Below are 24,203 nucleotides of genomic sequence, written 5' to 3'. Positions count from 1 at the left end.
AAATCATTCCTAGAGGCAGGAAGAACAGAAAATCGTCTCAACAAAAGGCACAGACTTCTCATTATACCTTATTATGCATTCAAATAAGCATTTCTGCAAGCCCATTCTTCAGTTTAAAGGAAAGTGGCTCTAAAGTCTTAGATGATCTCGGCCATGTCTTGTCTTAGGAGGAAAAATCTGATGTGGGAAGCTGGTGGATGACTCTTGTCCCAGGGCCCGGCCTGTGCCTGTTGTGAGGCTGAGATTTGCCACAGGCTGTCTTTTGTGGGGAGTGTGATAGGGGAATCCCTTATGGGAAGTGATCCCTACTGATTTAGTAATTAGCCCCCATCCCAAAATGAAAAAGCCAGGACAGGTGCCCTGTACCGAAATTCCTAAAGAATGTGATGTTATCATGAGTTTCTCAGTATCCTTTGAATAATGCAAATACTTCTTCCATGAGACAGGTGCAAAGTTAAAAGTGCAGGACCCCAAAGATAAATTTCAGTGATTCCCTCCTCCCTTTTTCTTAACTACAAAAACCAAAAAACAAAACTTAAGCCATTTAATACACAGAGAAAGATAAAAGAAGCAAAAACGGCCTATTTTCTGTAGGCTTGGAAGCTTAGTGAAGAATCAACTCTTATTTACAGAAAGTGTGCTTGACTTGAGCTCTGAAGGTTTGGCCTCACTGAAGTAGCAGGTAAGGGGGTGAGGCTGTGAAGTGGGCACCCACTGGGCTTGGTGGTTAAAGGGACAGACACTGGATAATTCTGTGCTCAGCCACCCACTGCCCTGGGTGGCCCTGGGCAAGCTATGAACCTTCTCCACGCCTCATAGGAAGGCAGGGGTAAAACCAGTGACTCCTTCATGGGGCTACTACCTACACGAAGCAAACTGGCCAGGGCCAGGCCCGCGGGGACCACTGCTTACTTGTGTTCTCATCGGGGGCCTGCAGCTCTGCCTGCACCTGTATAGAGAGGAGATTTTGCTATCTGCACAAATTTTTTAAAGTTTGGGGAGACAACTTCTTTGTCTCTCTTTTCCTCTCTCTTCCTCACTTGGGCTGTCATCTGCCACTTCTTTCCCTGCTTTCTACCCCAGTCTGGGCACTTCTTGCTCCTCCCCTCGCAGAGCTGAGGCTTTACCAGGAGATGTCGGCTTCCCAAGGAGGCTGCCTGGGTAGCCTTGAACGTGGCGGTGCCGGAGTCCACGGCCCTCTCTCCATCGGCCTCCAGGCTGAGCATGCCCACTGACCAGGTCCCGCCCATTCCTTGCGCACCCTCCCCTTTTTGCTGGCCGTAGCACACACCTCCAGACCCGATGACCAACATGGCAAAACCGAGTCCACTCTTCCTCAAGCATAGAGCGAGCCTGTTGGCTTCCCTCTCCCCAATTCCCCGTTCCCTGTTCTCCGTGCTGAGTCTCACAGACTTCCTCCCTTGTCTCATCTTCCTCCCGTGTCTCACCTCAGACCCGGCCCTGTCCTTAGCCCCTGCCATTCGTGTCCTTTATCCTGAGAAAGAAAATCAAACCCACAGGAAAGTTATTTCAGTGGCAGCTTATTTGCATCTTGCCCCTTGAATCCTACAGGTTGATCATGACCTTTAAATCAGTCCACTTCTCCCTGCCCGGCTCAGGGGCTTCCCACCCACCACCCCACAGTTCCCCCATCAGACCTCAAGTTTCCAGATTTCCCCTCTCCCCAGGGAGTGCTCGGAAAGCTTTGTTCTGGGCTCACACTGGCTGGTCTGGGATAGTGCAGACCTGGTCGACTTTCAGGACCGGGTTAGATTTCCGCCTAGTAAATGGCATTTAAGGCACCCAGCTCCTGGGGAAGAAGCGGAACGGTGAGCTTCAGTTGTGTCTTACACTGATGGCGTGGATTTACACCTTTTTAAAATGGTTTTGGTCAAACAAACCATTAAGGGCTTGACCTACAAGCCCTTAAGATTCCTTCAGATTTAATTCAGGTCTGATTATTTGCTTAGTTGTGTGTGTGTGTGTGTGTGTGTGTGTGTGTGTGTGTGTCTCCGTTTGGTGGCTCAGTGTGCTTTCTCTTTGTGCTGAAACTCTCTCCCTCCCAGCCACATGACGGATGATGATTACTTTTTGTGGTGCCTAATACATTGTTCTCCACCCCATGAATATTGTTACCTGACTCCCATTCCAACCCAAGAGGAATCTGGATTCACAGAGGAATAGAACCCTCTTACAAAATCTGGAGTATGATTGCAATTTTACTTTTGAAGCACCCGTTTCCCAGAGGAATAGTCAGTGATTGATGCCACTGTCAGAAACCCAGATGCGCGCACTCATACATCAGCCAGGAAATGACATAAACAGCTCACCCAGCAGGCAGGCGCCGACCCCCTCGCTTGCTCCCCAGGGAGAAGAGAGGTGATAGGAAACCCGGGGCAACAGCGGGGGACAGACAAGGAGAGGGGTTAGAATAGGGCTGGGCTCCTGAAGGCCCACCTGGTGGTTCCCTTCCTCGCCTTGTGCCGAGGGCAGCGGTCACAGGTTGAGGTCCGTGGTGACATTGCTCCGTGACCCGAATCATGGAGAGCTCTTTCATCTGTCCTGGGAGTGCGCTGCCAGCTTCTTTTCATGGTGTGTGCACACGGATACATGCAGCTCTACAAACATACCTTCATCCTTATATAGCTAGAGGGGATGTCTACATTTTCCTTTGGGGTGGATGTGGCCTACCTAGGCGAAGCTCATGCTATGGCATTTGTCTCTTTGGAGAGCAAGTCCTGATGCCAGCAGGATGGAGCAGCAGAGACTGGTTTGTTGCTAAGAAGATGTCTGAAAAATCAGGATACTATTAGGGCAGGAGAGTGAAAAGCAGTCCAGCAGGCCTGCTGGTGACTTGTGGGTGTGAGGGTGGCTTATCGGTAGCGACAGGCCAAAGCGTTGACATTCTTGACCACATAAAAGCCCATGGTGACTGGAGGGATGACCAATGTCCGGCCGGCCCGCAGGGGGCGGGGCTTCAGTTCAGGGAGGGTCCCATCGTCCACCATCACTAAGGGCTGGCCGTTCAGCTGCACTGACCTACAGTGAAGACAAATAGCATGGGACTTGTTATTGCATTATCACAGCAAAGCCTGGGCAGCCCCCGACTGCCTGCCAGCCTGTCTGATACCGGCCCAGTGATCCCTTACTGACGCTTGCTATGCCCAAGCTCTCACCTCCACGTCTTACTTTTAAAAACTAATTAAAAAACTCCAGCAACGCTCTGAGAAAGAAATTGCTATTATCCCATTTTACCTAGAGTCGCTAAGTGACTGGTCCAAGATCATCCAGCTTGTAGGTCTGGGAGCCAGGATTTAAACACAGGTCGTCTAGTTCCAGAGACACATCATTTAGACAAGTGAAAAGTCTGTGTTGCAGAAGCTGAAAATTGTATTACACCTATTTTTTTATTTTTTATTTTACTTTTTTAAAGGTTTTTATTTATTATTTGACAGAGAGAGACACAGCGAGAGAGGCAACACAAGCAGGGGGAGTGGGACAGGGAGAAGCAGGCTCCCCGCTGAGCAGGAAGCCCAATGTGGGGCTCGATCCTGGGACCCTGGGATCATGACCTGAGCCGAAGGCAGACGCTTAACGACTGAGCCACCCAGGTGCCCCTATTTTTTAAAATCATAATGGCAGTTCAGTTTGACTTTATACCTAAAGAATTGTTTCCTGTGGAGTGATGTACAGGCTTAAGATGATTTCAGAAGTCTCCTATTTAAAAGATCTCTTTAATTTATTTGAGAAATTAAAGAATTAACATCATGTTACTTGTCTGGGCTTGTTCTGAAGGAGGAGAGAGACAGTTAATGACTCCTTTTTCTGAGAATGAGTTTTCAAATGTTTTTTTTTTTTTTTTTGGTAGGGAGAGAGAGAGTGTGCAAGCGGTGGGGGAGGGGCGGAGGTGGGTGGGCTCCACACCCAGCGTGGAGCCCGTCGCGGGGCTCGATCTCATGACTGAGATCATGATCAAGAGTTGGATGCTCAACTGACTAAGCCACCCAAGTGCCCCTCATATCTAATATTTAACGGATGTTTCTGTTTCAGCAACACAATGGAGTAGGTGATAAAGTAGGCATTTTTTAAATTCCAATTCACCCAGTCTGTTTGCTTTTCTTCTTCCTGTGTACCAGCCGTCTCCAATCCTGAGAAGAGGGCCACATACAGAGTACACTTAGGAGAAAGGGAAGTAGCTCATCAGCCATCCTTGGCCTGTGGTACAGAATCCAAAGAACTTCCCAGCTGTTCCTGACCTGGAATGACTTGTACAGCCAAGTATCCAGATTGAAGCTCAGTTTTCTGGGTCAGAAGAAAAGGCCAGAGCCAGACCACCAGCTGGAAATAAGGCTGTGAGTCACCCTCAGAAAATCAACATTGCACAGTGATGACTGTTTTGGGGTCTTGCCCAACCTCCAATGTGATAACAGTGCAGTGATACTATCTGAGCTGTAAAGAGAATGAAATGCTAGAAACTGATATAGAGGTCTTTGTTTCATGTTCCTTCTGTGCTATGAATGATAGGTTTAGAGAGATAATCAGACCTAGGCCCAGCAGAGCAGTGAATTCCCAGAGATAAGTGTGTTGTGAATTGCTCCCAACAGAGGACAAGGCAGAGGCAGGTCCAGGCCTCGTTCCACATGGATAAGTTTGGATCTGGTCCAGATCTCACCGGCCAGAGGGGCAGCCGCCCTCCGTTTGTTGGTGTGATTGAGGAATGAGTGAGCAGGAGACTCCTGTATGGAGAGTTAGACCTGCCTCTGGAAAAATGCAGAAGTAGGAGAATTGAGATCTGGTAAGTGTTGACCTCATCAAATCTGCAAGGAGCTTTTGCTCCAAATTTAAATGACCATCTCTGGTGAAGAGAGCCTACTCCCTGGAGTGGGAGGTGGGGTGAGGAGAAGGGGTCCAGTTGCAGAAGAAAAGCCAGAACAGGTCTTCACAGTGTACTTTCATTATTTTGTTTCAGGTGGTGTGAATATCCAACAACCAGACATATGCACCCTCAAATACAAGTTCAATAATACTAATTAATCTTTCTAACGAATCCTCAGTTGATACCTATATCGTTATTCTGGAACAGGGCCCATTCTGATTTCCTTTTTGGTTATTTGTAAAAAGCTAACCCAAGTGTGGATGGAACCAGGGAGCATGGTTGAGATTCTGGACCGATCTTTAATTCCAGGAGCCCGGTCACTGTCTCGCTAGACAGTCACCCCACTTCTGGAGGCTTTTTCGTCTGTGCAATTGCTATAGGCTGCAGGGCCAGAGACGTGAAGTACAAAGTATGAGGCCCTCTAACAGTGTAACGAGTCCTGTAAGTAGGGAATGGTGTTTTGTTATTCTTTTCACCAAAGCTACGGGTAAACTTATTGGTCCTTGTACTTGACTGCTCTTGGGACTGACGAGTTTCATGGCTCCTTCTTAAAGCCCTCTCCTCCCTTGGCTCTCATGGTACCTCTGTCTCTCACTGTCTCTCTCTTGCCCCCACTCTCCTTCTCCTTCATCTATGCCTGTGGTTGCCTCTTGAGGGGGACTGTGCACTTCTACCTGCCTCTCAGATGGTGGGATTCTTGGCGCTTTGTCTTTGAACCTCTTTTCCCACACTCCATACTCCTGCTGAGTGCTATTACCCACACCCAAGACTTTGGTTGCTATCCATGTCAACACTCCCCAAACCTAGCCTAGATCCTTCTTCTAACTAATGTTATCTCCACTTGGCTGTCCCATTGAAACTACAGAGTCGCTATGTTCCAAGTCAAAATCATCTCCTCAGACCCTGTCCTTTTCTCTGCGTTTTTTGTTTTGGTACCACCATCTATGCAATGACCTAAGCCAGAAAGCTGGTCATCTGGGGCTTTGCCCCCAATTCCCACATCGGGGGTCACTAAGTCCAATCAATTCTACCTTTTAATATTTTTCATATCTGCTTCTTTCTCTCCATTCATTGCTACTATTTTAGTTCAGAACTTGCCATGTAACCGATCTCTTCGCCCCCTGCCTTGCCTTCCCCCTGCTGCTTGCCACATTGCTGATGGAGCAATCAATCGCTGTCACTGCTTTAAACTCTTCAGCATCTCCCCATGCCTTCCACTTTCACGGGGACAGTGAAGCCCCTCTCTGGCCAGCTCTCCAGGCCTGGGGCCTGCCAGTACCCCTGATTCCAGTGCTAACTGTGGTTCACCGGCCTCTGGGGGCGGGCATGGGCTGAACTGGCCGTTCTTGTCAGGTCATCATCAATATATGCACGAACAAAGGTTGTTTCACAATGAAAAGCTAGTTAAGTCTTGCAAATAAATGAAATGAATATTTATTAAGTGACAGTGTAAGTAGATACTGTTGGGAATGAAGTATGCGAGTTCATTTAAAAGTATAGCAAATATTTTTCAAATGTAAGTACCAGTAGACACTGTTGGGATTAACAAGACACAAGTTCATTTTAAGTGTTATAAAATCCCTAATAGATTTTTTGGGAGGAGGGGGGCATCATGTGCTTTTTTCAAGCAAGAGATTTTAAAGATTTTATTTATTTATTTGAGAGAGAAAGCAGGGGCAGGAGGAGAGGGACAAGCAGACTGCCCACTGAGCGTGGAGCCTGACGCAGGGCAGGGATCTCGATCTCACGACCCTGAGATCATGACCTGAGCTTAAAACCAAGAGGCAGATGCTTAACTGACTGAGCCACCAAGGTGCCCCTCAGGCAAGAGATTTGGCGCCTAGGTGGCTCAGTTGGTTGGGCGACTGCCTTCAGCTCAGGTCATGATTCTGGAGTCCCGGGATCGAGTCCCACATTGGGCTCCCTGCTCGGCAGGGGGTCTGCGTCTCCCTCTGACCCTCTTCCCTCTGGTGCTCTCTGTCTCTCATTCTCTCTCTCAAATAAATAAATAAATAAATAATCTTTAAAAAAAAAAAGGACAATTACTATAATGTGGGAGGACCGTGACATGAGCCAACACCACAAAGGAACCCGGGTCCTTTTACAGGGCTGCCTCTTTGCCCCATAGGACCAAATTAAACGACCTGCAGTTCCACTTTGGTGGTGCTCCTTCCTCTTAGAACAACCCACCCTCTTCCCCTGTCAGATTAACCACGCTGGGTCTTTGCAGAACCTGCTCAGGTGTTGTTTCCTCTGGGGAAACTTTTCTGATCCCTGGGCTGGGCTAGAAGCCCCAACTCCAGACTCTCTTGTATCCCAAACTTATATATGACTACCTCACTGAATTGTAGTGACTTACTCACTCTCCCGCTCCCTGGGCTGTGAGCTTGGTGAGGAAAGGGATCATGTCTTTCATCCCTAAATCCCCAGTGCCTAACAAGGTGCTCAGCCTGGAGTAGGGATGAAATATTTTTGAACAAGTGAATGAACCTTGCGGCTCTTTTGCATGACTTCTTATCTTCTGGGGTGGAGTTTCTCCAGCTTGAGAGAGGCTCCCTGGAGGTTTGCTGAGTGTCTTTACAGATTTCATTAACGTACCAATTTACTCTCACTTTCAATGGCTCTGGAGATGTGAGATAAGAACTGAATTATCGCTGATTCTTTCACTCGCCAGATACCTTATCCTAACCTGACATGAGGCCATTGATCATGGATAGTATTTTTCATCCTTAAAAAAGATCCATATGACCATCTTTTAACTAAGCCAACATGAGTTAATTTGCTGAGACCCTGAGTCCCCATACATCCTCATCTATAAAGTCCCTCCATTATAAAGACAGACCACATGCTTTACCACCTCCATTCTATTTTTCCTACTTACATTTTTCTTTTAATATTTATCCTGTTACCAGTGAAGTCATATCATGCTAAATATAATAATCTTTCATTTTTATGAACAATTTGTAAGTTTGAAAACATAGTCACACTGACGATAAAAATCATGATTAGTACACACTATTTTATACACAAAGGCATTTTATTATGATTTCATTTGACTATCGCATTTAGTCCTTCCAACAACCAACTGAGGCAGGGGTTAGCAACCCTATTTTATGGATGAAGAAATCAGAGTTTACAGGGGTCTCACCTAAGTCACACAGCCAGTAAGTGGGAGGGGTAACATCTGCAATGCTACCCTTCACCATGGTCCTATCTGGCCTCCCTGGTGATTGCTAAAGAGCCCTGTGAGGTACATGGGGTGATTATTATTATTATTATTGTAACTTTACTGTTGAGATGAGGTCAGAGAGGTTAAATGGTCTGGGCAAGGTCACATAGCTAATAGATGGCTAAGCTAGGTCTCGAATTCAGTCCTTCTGACACCTCTTTCTACTATTTCATGTTATTCTCCAATTCCAGATGGCACTCACCAGGATCGTGTTTCTTTATTTCAAAACCTTTCCTTATCATATTTCCAGCATATTCTGGGACCTCCTTACTGCCCATGACTTTTCACACCAAATGCTAAATGATCCAGCCTATGTTGAACTATTTCTCTTAATTCCCTAGCTGCTGAGGGCATTTAAATTATCCAAATATTAGGACAACTGCATTTTATCACCATCTGTTTTTATAAAGTCTGAGTTACTTTTCAATTCCTAAACTTGTTTTCTTTATTTTGCATGCTATTTGAAATGAGATTCAATGTGTCAGTGTGGAGTCAAGCCCTCTGCTCCCCCGGTCTCCAAGGGAGCCCCTTGCCCAGGTCACCCTCCTTCCCCCACCACTTGTCTACAATCTCTAGTCTTTCACGTCTTACCCTGGTTCTTGCTAGCCATGGATACTGAAGCAAGCTTTCAACTATCCTGAGGTCTCAGGAAAGCCGGTCTAGTGAGCATGCTCTTTGCCAGTCTTGAGGATAATTTGCTGGATTATGGTCTGGCCCTGGGTGGACTTCTGTGGGGGCAGAGGTTGGGGGAGACTTTGTATTATTGGGAGCAGCCTTGGGAGCTGTGTCTGCTTCAGGCTGACATATTTGGTACCTTGAGTGGGAGGTGAAGGGACTTAGCGATAATCGTTCTGCCTCAGCTACTTTGAGGAAGTGATTTGCCTTTTTTGAGCTTGGCTTTCTCCACTTGTAAGACATAGATGAAACCTAAGATTCCTTCTGTCTTGAACATTTTTTAGGTGGTTTGTCCAAAGCCTAACAACTAGCTTGAGGCATTTAATGCCAAACTCAGAGTCATCCCGCTCAGATAGAAATCTGATCATGATATTCACCTACCTAATGTTCAGTAGCTCCCTGCTGATCTTAGAACACTGTCCAAAACCTTTATAAGACCTAATAGGCAAAGCCTTTTACCTATGTCTCCAGCCCACTAGAGGCTCACCCTAGTTCCTGCCCGGTCCAGCTCCCCACTACTCACCACCTCCTTCCATTCCATGCTGCAATTTCTCCAAGCACAATCTCTGATGTCAGAGTTTTTGTACATGTTCCTGCTGCCTGGAACCTTCTCCATACTCCCCTTTCCAGCTTCCTTTTCCTGGCTAACTCCTATCTGTCCTTCAGGTCAGGTGCCCCTCCAAAGTGCTTCCATATTACCCCATACTTCTAGGGTCTCTGCACTCATCACAGGGTACTCGCATTGCTGACCGCTTGTCTGTCTCTCCACTAGGCAGGAAGACCATGTATCTGTCTTGTTCATTCTTGCACTCTCCCTACACCAACTCACGTAGCAGGTGAGCAATAAAAGAAGGACTGGTTATAAATATGCAGGTAGATGAACCTAGAAGGAAAAGACACTGGACTGGAAGGCCAGAGATCTGAGTTTTAGTTCAGACTTCCAACATGTGCAGGCCTGGACATGTCAGCAGTCTGTTCTGGTCTCTGTTTCTGGATCGTTAAACCATGAGAGGGGGAGAAAAGAAGGGAAGCAGGGGAGACGGAGGAATGAGGGAGAGGAAGGAGAATGTCTAAGAATCTGAGTGTGTGTGTTGGGGAGGGGGCATCAGCTCCCTTTGCTCCTCATAACCCCAACAACCTCCTAGTCTGACTCTCGGCCCAGAGTGCTGCCCCATGTGCCACTAGAGGGCACTCTTGTTCTACACAACAGCGCCGGAGAGTTCCCCCACCCCCAGCCCCGGAGCCGGCTCCCGGGAAGCCAGAGCGCGTGCGCTGCCCCCCACAGCCCGCATTAGGTCCCGGCAGGGCCGGCAGACGGGGGCGGGCAGAGGCTCCTGCGCTTGGCCTCCCGGAGGAACAGACCTCAGGGTCGGTCAGATCCCAGCAAAAACTGCGTTGCGGTCCACTTGGCAGGGGGTCCCCCTGAATGTGGCCCATATTAGGGAAACCTGCGCAGCCGGGTTTCGATTCCCGCCGGGGTGCGGGCTTCTCGGGCAGCGTGCAGGGCGGGGGTCGGCGCAGGTGCGGGGCTGCAGGCGCCCCGCGCGACCCGGCGCCCCGCTCTCCCGGCCCGGTCCCAGGCGCCCCGGCCCTCCGCGCCGGCCGCGCACCTGTGTGCGCTTTACAGGCCCCCGAGGCCCGGCGGCCCCCTCGCTGAGTAAGGAAGCTGGTCTCTGCAGCTGCCCGGCCCTTCTCCGGGTCAGGGGCAGGTTAGAGCCTGGAGGGTTTGAGGACAGAGGGGCCTTGCTCTTCTCCCTTGCTCCGGGAGAGGCTGTGCAGCTGGGGTAGCTTAGAAAGGAAGTTCCTTTGAAATGGCCAGGAGTGATCGCTACCCCGCTGACGAGGGCCGCTCCGGAGTGGCCGCAGGTTAGTGTCGCCTGGTCTCACTAGCCCAGCTGGAGCAGGATGCTCATTACCCGCTCAGGGGTGCTCCTGCCTCAGGGGTCGTGGGGAGGATCACTTCCAAGCGTGTCCTGAAGCTTTTCTCCTCTGTGCTTTTTTGCCTTGCCTGGAATCTGGTAGAATCTGTCGAGAAGTCTACTCTTCTCTCCGGGCCCCATTGGATGTGGCCTCCTTCACAGGGCCTTAGCTGATAGCCCCAGCTGCAAGACAGGCATATTACTTGCAGCTCCCTCTTTAGCACTCGTCCTGCTCAGCTTTGTTTTATCTGTGTGCTGGAGTCATTTTGCCGGCTAGACCAAACTGCATTTCTTAATTTTCAATAGCATGTGGTTCAGTGCCTTCTTGCTTACGAGGGTAATTCTAATTAATGTTGGTTGCATTCCACTCAGTCAGCCTCTCTAGGAGTTATCCTGATTGCACGCTTCAACCCCTTCCTCTATTGTTTGAGAGGAGACTGTACAAGAGAGAGCAAATGGAGATGAAGCCTTCCTGTTCCCCTCCAGGAGCCCACATCATACATGAGGTTCCTGGCCATGTATGTGCCAAGAAGATCATGTGCCCTTCATCCTATTCTCTGAGGGGCATACTGAAACAATGAGTTTTGATCTAGCTTCTGTCTCACGGAGCAAACCCTAGGACTCCTTCATGCAAGCAGAGCTGGGGGATTTTATAGGCAAGTTGTTAGAGATATAAGCTTTTCCTGTTTGCAGTTAGGTTTGGGGGTCATGATTTGATCTGTGTTCTATGCAAGTCTGTGTAATAATGGTCCAAGCCATAATGGGATTCTACCATGTGCTTCTAATGGCTTTAAAATAACTTAGCACATTTGGCAGACAAAATGAGAGCCCAGCTAAGGAACCTGGATTTATACTGATATTGTTAATTCCCAACAGATGAGGAAATCATCTGGGGGCAGTTTGGGAAGAAAATTTGATTCTGCGACCATCTCAAAGCTCCATGTCAAAGGCATATCACTCTCAAACCACAGGACACAATAGGAACCAGCTATAAAAACCATGGAGAGACTTTAACATGTGGTTAACTCTGTTCCCTTCCCATTGTAAAGAATTGGTGCCATGATCTCCGACATTCATGAGTGGTGTATAAGGGGCATTACTCACATCCCTAGTGTTCTCTGTGTTGTACAAATTCAATTGTAGCAGACGTAGTCCTTACCCATGAAGACTGAAACCCAGAAACATGCAAATGTGTGGTCAGACACACATTTATAATTAATACATTACACAAGAGGAGAGACGAAAGGAAAATCACACTTCTCAGCCTGGATCTTTAGGTCTTCTGTGTTCTGGCACTAGTATATTTTTGTGGCCTTTCCCCTTACCCTCCAAAGCGTCTTATATTCCATTCATGTAAAATGATTTGCCACTACTCACTCCCTTCAAACAAAATGGGCCTTGAACTTTTGTACTTCTGAACCTTTAGTAAGCTCATCCCACTGCCTGGAATCTCCTTTGGTCTAGCATTTCCTAGGTGTCTCTCTCATCCTTCCAGCTCCTGTTCAATGGCCCTCAGCCCTGCAGACTTCCCAGACTGCCAGGTTAGAATTCATCTCTTCCCTCCTTACATTCCCCTCTCCTATATTTACCCTTTGTGGTCTGTTTTGTCTTCTTATCTTAAAATATCCTCTGTGGGGAGATATCAGGTTCCCCCAGCCCTCATTGTGTGGAGCTGGCGGAGGCAGTGTGGGGGTGAGAAGCATCTCCTTTACGGGCAGTCTGCAGGTGGGATGAACAGAGTCCAGTAAGAGCACACGCACGTGCACAGGTGTGCAGATGGGTTTTCCATATGTCAAAGTAGCAGATAAAGTCCAGAAGCCACACCCAAAATTAGTTACATCATTTTGAAGTCATGGCTCCCTGGATACCTATTCAAATATATTAAATCAAAAGATAAATATCTTGGTTTTATGGGATTTTGATAAAGTGCTCCCTATAATATCAGGTGCACTGTATATTCAAAAATGAAAAGTAAGACATCCCAGGTGGCACAGGCTCTGTTCCAGGGCCCACAGATGTCAAAATGCAAAGTGTGCGGTGACTCTGAATCATTCTCGCAAAGATGAGCAAGGAAGAGGTAGTCTGCCAAATGACTGTTGGTGTTGGGCAGCTGGTCCACAGTTCGGGGCTCCAGGCCCCTCATCTGGAATAAGCTACATGTCGTCGCGGGCTTCCTGATGCTTGGCAGCCAAAGAAATACTGATTCAGGGCCCAGGCCCTGCCATAGGGACGAGCTCGATTAAGACTTTACAGTTCCCTGTGGCTTGCGTTTGTCTGTCACCCAAACCACAGCCTCTGGAGGGTGTGGAGAAAGAAGACAAGGGCCATTTCTTCTCAGTCCAGCAGAACTGCATATTCGGCTTCCTTGTCCCTCAGTTTAGAATCAACTGCTTGGAAACACGTGAGCTTTAGCCTAAAGTACTCATTTACCAGTGTTTCATCTGGGTTTTCTGGAAGAGAATGGAAATCTCTGCCTGCAGTGAGAGTCCCCAAGTGAGTGAAGGTGGGGAAGAGAGACCGCAGTCTTGATGGACAGTTGTGCAGAGAGGTTCCTGCTGCTGGGAGTGAGCTGCAAGAAAATGTATTCTGAAGCCGAGAGCAAATGAAAAACTCTCAGAAAACAACCCTGAGTGCAAAGTGAAAACCTTGAATTCCTTAACATCTTGGTTTAAGATGTCAAATCACTGTAAAGTATAAAAGCATTTTATAATCCTCTAATCTGCACAGTGATCTATACATTACTAATCCGGGAGTTAAAACAAAATGAACAATAAAACCTTTGGGGAGCCGTACACATCCTTCCACTCAGTCATAGAGAACTCCCAAGGGCTCATGGCATGTTCGCACCTTTGGCAAAATGGCTCAGTGCCTAAATGAAGACCAGAATCTGGGTGAAATCAAAGATGCAAATCTGCTGGGATATTGCTCCAGCGTTTTCTGGAGCCACAGTGGTTTTCAACTGTGGCCACATATTTGAATCACCTGGGGGAGCTTTAAAAATACTGGTGCCTGGGTCCCAGCCCGGAGAATTTTGGTTTAATTGGTCTGGGGTGTGGCTTGGGCACAGGGCTTTTGAAAGCTCCCAGGGGCTTCACCGCACAGCCGTGGGTGAGCACCAGGGGTAGGAGAGGGAGTGGGCACATGTTTGCAGCTGGGGGTGGACGGGACTCAAACAGCTTTCTGTCACATTCTGAAGTTATTTTGAATAAAAAGAGCTTTTCTTACTGTTTTGGAGTACCATGTCAAGAGGCCACATTTTTTAAAACTAAAAGTAAGATGTGAACTTTTCAAAGGCAAGTTTTTTTTTTGACTAGTCTGAAGTGAGCATTTTTGCTCTTTCAAGAGGACTGCTTCCCTTCATGTCTCCCCTCCTGTGTGTCCACCAGGGAGATGAGCATGCTCCTCAGAACACACAGGGAAGCGTGTGTTCTGAATTAAGAACCGAACTGGATGAATTAAGAACCGAATTGGATGAAGCATTTGGTTAGATAATGAACTCTGCATTTCTCTTTAACAGTAAAAAGAAAAACTCTGTCCTTTTCTTGAAGGGCAAGTTCTCAAAGGCATTTCGGTTTCTCTCAGGTCCTGGGCTGTGGCACAGAGAGTTCCCTACGGACCAGAGGTGGTGCAAGCTCTTTCCAGGCTAGAGGAACCCAAGGGGATTAAATATGTCATTCAGTACCTTCACTGCATTTTCCAGATATGGATGTAATTATTTACTCAGATCATGCTATATACGTTGGTTATGGCTACTATCTCTTTTTGAACCACAGAACACCCTGAAATGAGCACAAGGGCGAAAAGAATCCAAATTCTCTAAGTTTCAATGAGTAGTAAGCTTACTTTAACTAGAGATGTGTAAGGCTCATCTCTCTATATGGTTACTTCTCTATGGTTTTTCTACAGACTGACTCAGAGCCTTACATGTAAGTATTTTTATAAATATACATACTCATATATATTTACATTTCTACTTTCACAGTGTCCGTTTCAGACTTTCTCACCTGGAACAGGAGCTCGAATGTTCCTGCTCACTTGCCACCAGCTCGTAGATCTGCCCAGGCCCACGCACCTTCCTTGCCACCGGTGCTCCAGCCTCTGCGGCTTATCTTTCCTCCTGGGGGGCTCTCAGTGCCCTGCTAACAGGGCTACAGATAATGGGGTTGCATCTGCACAGCAGGGCCTTTTCCTCCAGGTAAAAGAAGTCTCCATTCTAATGCTTGCTTTAAAAAAAAAAGGATCCTTTTTTCCCCTTTTTAAAACCAGCACCTGAAGCCCTGTGTGGGTGGACAGCTTCTGCACACACTTTCAGCTCCAATAGCACAATGGATGGTCCTTACCTCTTACAGAATATCAAAACACATTCCAGAGGCATTAAAGAAATAAATATAAAAAATGAAACAAAAAAGAAACTAGAAGAAAATAAAGATACATATTTATCTGATTTGGGGACTATAAATACATAGACATATAAGTGGAATGGAAGAAACTACAAAGCAAAAGATATATAGATTTAACTATATAAAAAGGGAATACTTCTGTATGTCAAGATAGTACCCTAAAAATGAAATAGTTGGAACAATAGTAAATAAAATACTGGGGAGAATATTTTAACACATCTGATAGGTAGCAAAGGGGAAATTGCCTCATGTTAGAAAAACCTTAGAAATCATTAATAAAACAGATAACAACCCAATTGAAAAATAAGCAAAAGACATAGAAAATGCCTAAAAACGATACTAAGAGACATGAAAAATTTTCAACCTCACTAATACTCAATACAAATTAAGATGAGAGTATTATTTTTCATTATGAAGTTGGCAAAGATTTAAAAATATTACTGTTCTGTGTTGGTAAGGTAAATTGGAATAAGAAAATGCTCACACTTCCTACTCCTGCTCAGACCTCCACAACTGAGCTTGTCTGAGGTAAGGAAATTGAACAGTTAATCATAGGAGATAAGGTTCTATAGCTAAATGGATTCCAAGGTGAACAGAATAGTGAGCCATCTGGAAACCAGGCCATTTGAGGAATGGTTGAAGGAGTTGAGTGTTTCGCTTGGAGAGTACAACTCTATGGGGAGACACTGAAAAATTATTATGAAGAAGGTATAGATTTACTCTGCTTAATTTTTCTAAAGCAAGGGGAGACATGGAAGAAAACACACTTTGGCCCCATACAAGGAGGGTCTTCCCTACAATCAGAGCTGCCTCATGAGTCCCAGAGTGGGCTGACTCATGACATGAGCAGTCTCATCAAACAGAAGCTGATGGGCTTTCTGTCAGGGACGTTCTAGAGGAAGCTTCTTGATTGCTAAGAGTACTCTCAAATTTTTCCTCCATAAATCATCTTTTAATAACTGTAGAACTTTCATAACGTGGTTTATTTTAAGAAGAAACTAATTTAAATGATCCCAGACAAGTGGAGATAATGGAAACCTGCAGGGAGTGGGTCTGGTCAAAGAGAGTTCAAAAACTCCAGGTACCAACTAATATCAGCAGTGTAGAACTTACACACTTACATATCTTGAGTCTGCTGAGGTAAGTGGAATAATGGCCCTTTGGTCCTAGAAAGCAGGTCTTCAGTTTTTATTTTTAAGCATGTGAGTAAGAAGTCTTGGTATAGAGTTCTCAAGGTTAAGAATTTTCCCCAAGTTCCTTTTCCCAGATCCGTCCATGTCCAAAAATAAATGTGGCGCTTCTAGTCATCTTTAGAGAGAGACTGTGGTAGGTCAGATGGTGGCCAGTTCAGCCCTCACACTCGCCAACCTCTGAATCTGGAGATGAAGTATCATAATGTGCTCTGTTCCAAAAGGGACACGAAGATATTTTTAAAATCTAAGCACCTGTGAGTTAACTTGAGTATTTTCAGAACTATTCTGTTTGGCTAACATCAAACGACACCCTTCTAAAGGTATGCGGTTAGATGCCAATGTTTTTCTTTGATATGGGATTTAATGAGGGTGAAATCAAAGCAAAAGTCATATCCCGGAGAGATGTAAAAAATAAGCAGTATGCAGAAAAGAAAAACAATATGTTCGTTTCTTCACAGAATAGGCAATAAGATTCTAGGTTCATAGGAACCTTAAGTTTCTTTCAGCTAACATCATGGCAGCTGAAGGAGAGGCTCATGCAGATATGAAATGTAAACATTTAATATGGAACGTATCAGCCCTGTAGCAGAAATGCTCCACAGCTCTCTCATGCACCAGCCACAAGCTGCTTCCCTGTTAGTTGTTTGTTCTAATAACAGAGATGAACTCCTTGAGGACGGGGACCTCGGAATTCCCTTCCTTCTCTCCCCCTAACACTCCACATTGAATAGATTTTGAAGGCCACTGATGACGTGGGTTGGCATGAGGAGATCAAGAGACATTCTGTGATAAAGCATTCACATTGAACTTAATGTTCAGACGTTTTCCCCTAATTTGTCTACTTGGGATTCCTGGCTCTTTATAGTTATGGGACTAAAATTCATTTAAAATTTCAGCTACATTAATTGCCACTGCACGTTAGGCTGCTGAAGGGGAACAAGTCATGTGTGGGACAAAGTAGGATCTCAATAAAAGGTGATGAATGGATGAAGACATGTGAGAAGGCTCACGTGCCAGCATCTTTCCCTCAGAGATGTAACTCCGGGCTTGCACTCCAGTAGGGGAAGGCAAGCTAGTGCCTCCGTGTATAGGGTCAGAGTATACTAGGCAAAATTGATTTTTACAGGCTTCAAATTAAACCAATTTATAGGCACTGCTGGCATTTAATAATCCTTTTGTCTGAGAAGAGCACAGAAGAAACAGAAGGGAAATCCCCAATTTTGCTGAGGAAAAAAAAAAAGCTTTTATTAAAATTCTATATGACTGGGAAACAGAATCTTTCTCAGAGAAGAATTTTTAAGAAGGCTCTGAAATTAGGACTTGTGAAGAAAAGTTAATGGAACAGAGGCAAGTTAGCCTAGAGGAGAGAACATTGCCGAGTAACCTGATGTTCTTCACATTCATTCTGCGATCAGCCTATGATGAGATGAAAGCAGACAGTGTCGTGATAAGGTTCAGTGATCCATACTGTATGTTTGTCAGGACATCATTATAATTTTATATTGCTGGACTATTCGGGTAGCACAGTGTTGAGGAAAGTGCATTGGATTTGGGGCCAGGAAAACTGGGTGCTAGATACTCTCTATCTCTATCAGGTAATAGTTGTGTGACTCTTGAAGAAGTCACTTAATGCTCTAAGATTCGGTTTCTCCAACTCTAATGTGTGAGAGAGGCAGGGATTGTTCTACTCTCTTCTTGGTGCTATTCAGAGGGTCAAATGAGATAATGGCTCTTAAAGCTCTCTATTGTCTCTAAAGTCCCAGCCACAGTGGGCCACAGTGTTCTTATAAAATTCAGTGTTTAGACAGGATTGAAGTTGTGGGCCCTCCTTCCCCAGAGGTCTTTAAACCTAGAACATCTTCTAGTCCCTATGGTTTTGCCACAGGCTCTCTAAGGGTAGGGAGAATAAAGCAGATCACTTCAAAATGTCGTTCTGCCCCGGGATCCTTAGCACTGCGGATTCCCTCAGAATAGAACAGTCAATGTGATGAAGGTTGTTTCCTTCTTTTCTAATTTTTGGACAGTTTTCCCTTCAAATGGAATCAAATGAGACACATAAGGCAGGACACTGGGATGTGAGCAAACACCTGCTCGTGGTTTGACTTTTCCCTAAAACGTGTTTTGAGTCCTGTTTTTTTACGTAAGTTAACTTCTTTGGCCCAGCTTCATGTTGTTTCCCTGTTTGTTGAAAGGCACTGGAGATATTGATGTCTTGGGTAGAATGATTCCCTAGAGGACGAAGCTCACTGATTTGTGATCACATCAGGCATTGGGCGGATTCTTTCCTTTGTGGATGACAGATGCCACAAAGGTTCTCTTTGACTTTCCAGAGTGGGAACTATTATTGTCTTGGGTGTAAATGGTCAGTTTTCCTTCCAGAAAGGTGAGAAACCAGGGAACAGGACAGAGGATGGATTTGCAGATGGAGATTTTCTGGAGAAAAACTAACCCAATATCACTGCCACATCCTCTCACAGCACATCCTCTTTGTGTGGCCTTTTGGTGGCCTGAAGAAGCTACTTGGCTGTTGACCATAGACTCCAAAAATGAAGTGGGAGTGGGGGAAGGAGAATGGAAGAGAATAAATGAAGTTTAGAGTTCAATGGGAAGCAGAACTCTTTTAGCTCACCCGCCCACTGAGTGAGAATCGTGGGGCCCATCTGGGTTGGCCATGGCCACTCACTCTCTGAGTAATAGGCTACCTCCTAACAACCCTGTCCTCAGTCAAGCCAGATGAGCCTTTGGAAAAAGAGTTCTTTTTGTGGTAAAATATTTCTCTTTTAAATTGCACTCCCTGGTTTGCTGTCACTTTAGAGGATTCTAGGCTAAATCTATTTTCTTTCACTTCACAGTCCTTGAAGTATCTGAAGAAAGTCCTCACGACTTGCCTTCCTTTTCCTCTCTAAATGAAATCTCCCTATTACCTTCAGCCATTCCTTACAGAACATGTATTCTAGACACAGAACCCCGTCCTCTTGTACAATGCAGTTTTCGAAGCTTCCCTTCTCCTATCCTATAGGGTATAGGGCACCCACCTTTTGTCTGATTCCAAGAATGGGAACTATTTCTCACATAGAGAGTTGAGACTCGAGTGGTGGGCCTTATGATTGGCTCACTTACTGAAATGACAAACAGGAGCCTTCATTTGTGGACTCGGATGCCCAGACTATGCCTGATTAGTGGCCCTGGGGGGGCTTCGTGTGCAATGCTTGACATTCTTGAGCCCCGAGATCTCATGAAGATGCCTTTCCAGAGATTTCAAATATACCCAGCCCTGCTGACAACTCCAAGAGAATAAGAATTACCCCCTTGTTCTCAACCAGTCATAAAGGTTTGCTGGCATCTCTCTACTCCTGAAACACCAGGCCAAAATGTCTAACTGGTGGCTTGAATGGCACACTGACTTGCTCTATCTCCTCTTTCTGGTTCCTCCAGACAAGAGCAATTACAGGTTCCTCAGCTCCCAGAGCTTTCCATCCTCTTCTGAGCTAATATGGCTCCAGGCTGCAGCGAGGAACTCCCAGACACAGAACACAGAATCTGGCCCCAGAGGCTTATAAAACAGAGAAGGAGACACCAAAGGCTGAAATCACTTCCTTGCGTTTCCTTTCATCCTTTCCTGCAGAGTCTGCTTCACCAAAACCCCACCCTTCCTGTGAGACCCTCATCTCAGAACCACCGAGGGCTCCTGCATGCATTCGTAGTTACTGAGCAGAGCGTTGGGGGTGCTGAATGTATGCATAACAGCCTCTGCTGGTGGCTTACAGTACAAGATGGCGCAGCACAGGGTCTGAGCCATGGGTGTCTAGAACGGGAGAGGTGTCACATTAAGTGGTAGTTTACAGGAGAGAAACAGGCTTAGAGAACTAAGTGAAGGGCTCAAAGCTCCACAGTGAAGTAAGGGCAGCATTAGGGCTGGAATTCAGTTCTCCTGACTTCCAATCCAAAACTCTCTTTAAGATAATATATGTATCATCATATGTGCCTGTCTGTATTTCTACTTATATACATATGCGTATGCATGGGTGTGTGAAATTTTTATTTGTAGAAAGCTGTATTTCACCCACATGCTCTAATTTGATTCTCATAATCACCCCCTCTGACAGGTAAGGGAGCCGAGGTCTGTCCACATGAGTAAATGGAGGCAACTGGATTCATAGGCAGGCCTTCTGATTCTGGCTCCCTCTTCTTCTGATTGTATAACATTGTTATTTGATCTCAGTGGCCATTACCAAATCCCTCTTCAGGACCCCTGTGGAATGAAATTCTCTTTTTCCCTGTCCCTCTCCGACATTCTCAACAAAACCATAACACAACTTCTTGCTGCGATGGTGACAAGGTGAGGTACAAGACAGCGGAATTGGAACATATAGCATACGAGTAGCCAGTGCGAGTTACCGCAGTCACTCTGACAGACAGCTAGAGGCAGGAGGCCCCGAGGTGTGGCCAGGTTCTAGTGTCAGGGGAATAATCCTGGAGGCAGGGGCGTAGAGTGGAGTAAACAGTGTTGGAGGCCCATGCCCTTGGTTGGTGGGGGAACAAACTCATAAAATGATGCTACCCTCTGACTACATCCCCTCCTGTTTCGTGGTTTTGCATTTATACCATTTTTATTATCATATTAACAAGTGTCTTAGCAACGCATTATCTTAAAAATGCAAGAAGACTCTGCTTTGGAAGAACATCTTAGAGATGTTGGAAAGAAAGCAGTTGAATCCCTCTTCCTCCCCAGCCAGCTAGAGTCCCAAGTTGAGGAAAAGGAAGGCAATGGGTATTTACTGCACACCTCCTACGTGGCAGGAACTTTACTTGGATTATCTTGTTTACTCCTCTCCCCATGAGATGAAGAAACTGAGACTGTATTATAGAGATTATGTAATCTGCTTCCCTAAGCAAAGTGCCACAGCCAGCAAGTGGCCCATTAGACTAAGGCATTTGGCCAGTTCCTTCCACACAGTACACATGGTCTTCCCAACATTGGGCAGGCTCAGCTCCTAATCTCTGGCTCCAGAGGACCCTGAACGATCACAGTCACTGCTTGAAGTGTCAGCCCTTCTGCCAGATATGACTTTGCAGGTCACTAGTGAATGGCAGTGGGAAACTTAAACATACTCATGATCCTCAGAAAATCAGACCCAGGATGAGAACTTTAAAGCTGGAAGGGACCCTACCAAACGTAAAGCAACTCTTGAATTTTGCAGATGAGAACACTGAGGCCAAGGGATTAGGACTGAAGGATCTACCCAAGTCAAACGATTATTGAGTGAAGCTGGGACCAGAACTGGTTCTCCTGCCTAGGATAAAGACCAGGAATTCAGCACACTAGTCATGAATGACTGGTAAATAGAGATGGGATAAAATACTCAAGAGAGTCTCCTAATACAGGTAGGATTGAGGGGGAAAGAAAAGTACATGTAGCCAGGGAAAAGAGACAGTATGTGAACCAAGACTGAAAATACAGATCTAGGGTGGGCTAAAGAGACTCTCAGTAAGTGACTTCCCAGATTGTGTTTTGTTCCCATTGCGCGTACAGTTGGAAGCCAAATGCAAGCCACCAAGGTTGCTGTGAAACAGCGAACAATTATAGCGCAAATAGTTGTGGGCAGCTGTGGGAATGCAAGCCACCTGCTCCAAGTTTACAGCTTTGTTAAACTTGGTAAACATTAAAAATGGAATAGGAATGCTCCCAGTCTGTACAGTGTCCCATACCCTTCCTGGGAGGCCTTACTCGGGGGAGCTGACCAGGCTCTTCTCCCTGTGGCCTAGAGCTGCTTTCTCTTGGTAGAGGTCAGTGTTGTCAACAGTCTCTGGTAGAGACCGAGGGAGGTAGGGAGTATCACAGAATCATATATTTATAGAGTTTGAGGGAATCACAGAGCCCCCAGAATATAATGTCTCTTCTAATGTTCAGATAAGGAAACTTGAGATCCAAGAGGTGATGTGTCCAAAGTTATAAATTTAGGGGCAGAATAGACTCTTGATCTCTGAACTTTGAACCCTTTGTCCCTATGAGGTTCATAGATGCTGACAAACAGGGAGTTATAGCATTACAGAATGTTACAGCTGAAAGGGGCGTGGCTGTCAACCCCCAGGGTTTTCGGTTGTCACATGACTAGGGGGTGCTATTGGCATTTAGTGGGCAGGGACCAGGATGTGAATAAGTAGCTTGAAATGAGATCATTCTTCGTAATGAATTGTCTTGCCCAGATACCAAAAATGCCCTTGTTGAGAAATATTTTGTCTGCCATTTGACTTTACAGTTGAGGAATCTAAGCCTAGAACCGGGACGGGCTTGACAAAGATCCCAAAGGAAGTCAGCAGTCCCCTGACTCCATCCCACTGAGCCCCCGAGGGAATTAGCAGCAGGAAAGGGACAGCTTAGATCCTTCCCTTCCCAGCTCCTGCTGCAATGGCTCTTAAGCTATTTCTTGGTCTGCACTTACTTGGACTTGAGGCCCTCCTGTCCATAGGGCTGCAGCAGATACTGGTGCACGAGCTTATCCCTGAGAGTCCCCGCCAGTTTGATTTTCTTTCTTGACCGGTGCAGGTTGATGATAAAGAGTGTAATGGACCCTCGAACGTAGTTGTGGCTGAGATGGGGAAGGAGAAGGGTAAGATGGAAATAAAGTGGTTAGGTGCTGCTAAATAATTTATAGACTGCACCAAACAGGACTGCGCCAGGAAAGGGCACTTATTTTATGATTCTTGGCCACCCCTGACCTTCAAAGACAGGAAGGCCTTGTTATTGTTTGTGGTTTCTTGCAGAGAAGATACCCACTTCCTACCACACTCCTTTTGTTTTTGTTTAAATGTATCACAATGATTTTAGAAAACAAAATATCTTTTTCTGAGTGTGAAAATAAAACATGCTGACTGCAGGGGGAGAAAAAGGAAAAATACGGAGAAATACAAAGAAGAAAAAGAAAATTCTCTCATAATCCAAGTATCTTGAGATATGATAAAATTTTGGTAAACATCCTTCCAGTATTTTTTGTTTATTAATTCAATATTAATTCAAATATTTACTGAGTACTTTGACACATACATATATATTTCTCAGTTTTCATCTAATTGGGACCACATTGTTTTTTCAGTTCGTGAACATCTTAAACATATGTTCATCTTATTATGTTATTGTATTTTCTTCTATTTACAGAAGAATGCTAAATTCTTTAATTATAGAAATGTAACATAATTTATTTAGTTAACCCCCTACCTTTGGAGACTTACACTTTTTTCAAAATTTGCCATAACAAAATTACCTAATGCTATTATATAAACTATTTGCATGTCACCATTATTTCTGATAAAGTCCTGGAAGTTGGACACATTAGGTCTAGGGGAAGGCATATGGCATGATTCCTAACCAAATCTTCTGGTTCATTCCCGGTGATGCCCTTCCCTGTGGGAAGATTTTCTGTCCTTGCTATGTTGAACCCTAGGGATCACACGATTGGTTTTGGCCAGTGAAATGTGGGTGGACATGTTAAAATCTCTGTGCAGAAGTTTTAAGAGGCAGCCTTGTTTTGCCATGTCTCTTTTCCCTGTGCCGGAAGACCAACGATGTTCTTGACAGAGGTTACTCTATTGACCTGCATCCTGGAACAAAGATGATTTGGAGCAGAGCTACAGCTGAGCCATGACAGGTAAGTGGTATGCATGAGAAATACACTTTCTTATCGAAAGCCATGGAGATTTGTTGGTCCTCCACTATCACGGCATAACCTCACCTATCCTGACTGATACCCACATTTTGCTAACACTGATGTTAACTGCCTAGAAAGCTTGTACCAATTTGCTCTGTTCAGCTATCTATAAGAGCACCCATTTCCTCATACCCTTAAGAATAATGGATATTAACCTTTTAAAATACCTTTATCAACCTGAGAGGTGATAGTGGGATTTCGATGT

The 24,203-nt window shown here is 45.6% G+C and overlaps 1 protein-coding gene across 4 annotated transcripts in view; it reads right to left on the bottom strand.

Moving 5' to 3' along the window:
- Positions 1 to 2,201: 2,201 nt before the first annotated feature.
- Positions 2,202 to 24,203, bottom strand: part of HPSE2 (heparanase 2 (inactive)) — a 667,506-nt gene continuing 645,504 nt past the window's right edge. For all 4 annotated transcript variants that reach the window (XM_088019878.1, XM_028098764.1, XM_028098765.1 and 1 more), the window contains 2 exons: positions 22,736 to 22,882; positions 2,202 to 3,039 (listed from right to left, as the gene is read on the bottom strand). In XM_088019878.1, the coding sequence (XP_087876004.1) occupies positions 2,874 to 3,039; positions 22,736 to 22,882 (313 nt within the window). In that variant the 3' untranslated portion in view covers positions 2,202 to 2,873. The remainder of the gene's footprint in view (positions 3,040 to 22,735; positions 22,883 to 24,203) is intronic.

This window comes from Eumetopias jubatus, unplaced genomic scaffold, assembly GCF_037043125.1.
Source record: "Eumetopias jubatus isolate StellerSeaLion01/CBP00866 unplaced genomic scaffold, mEumJub1_p1.0 scaffold_17, whole genome shotgun sequence".
NCBI classification, from domain to species: Eukaryota; Metazoa; Chordata; class Mammalia; order Carnivora; family Otariidae; genus Eumetopias; species Eumetopias jubatus.
The sequence above is the reverse complement of the archived record's forward strand: the minus strand, read 5'-3'. Positions and strand labels throughout refer to the sequence as shown.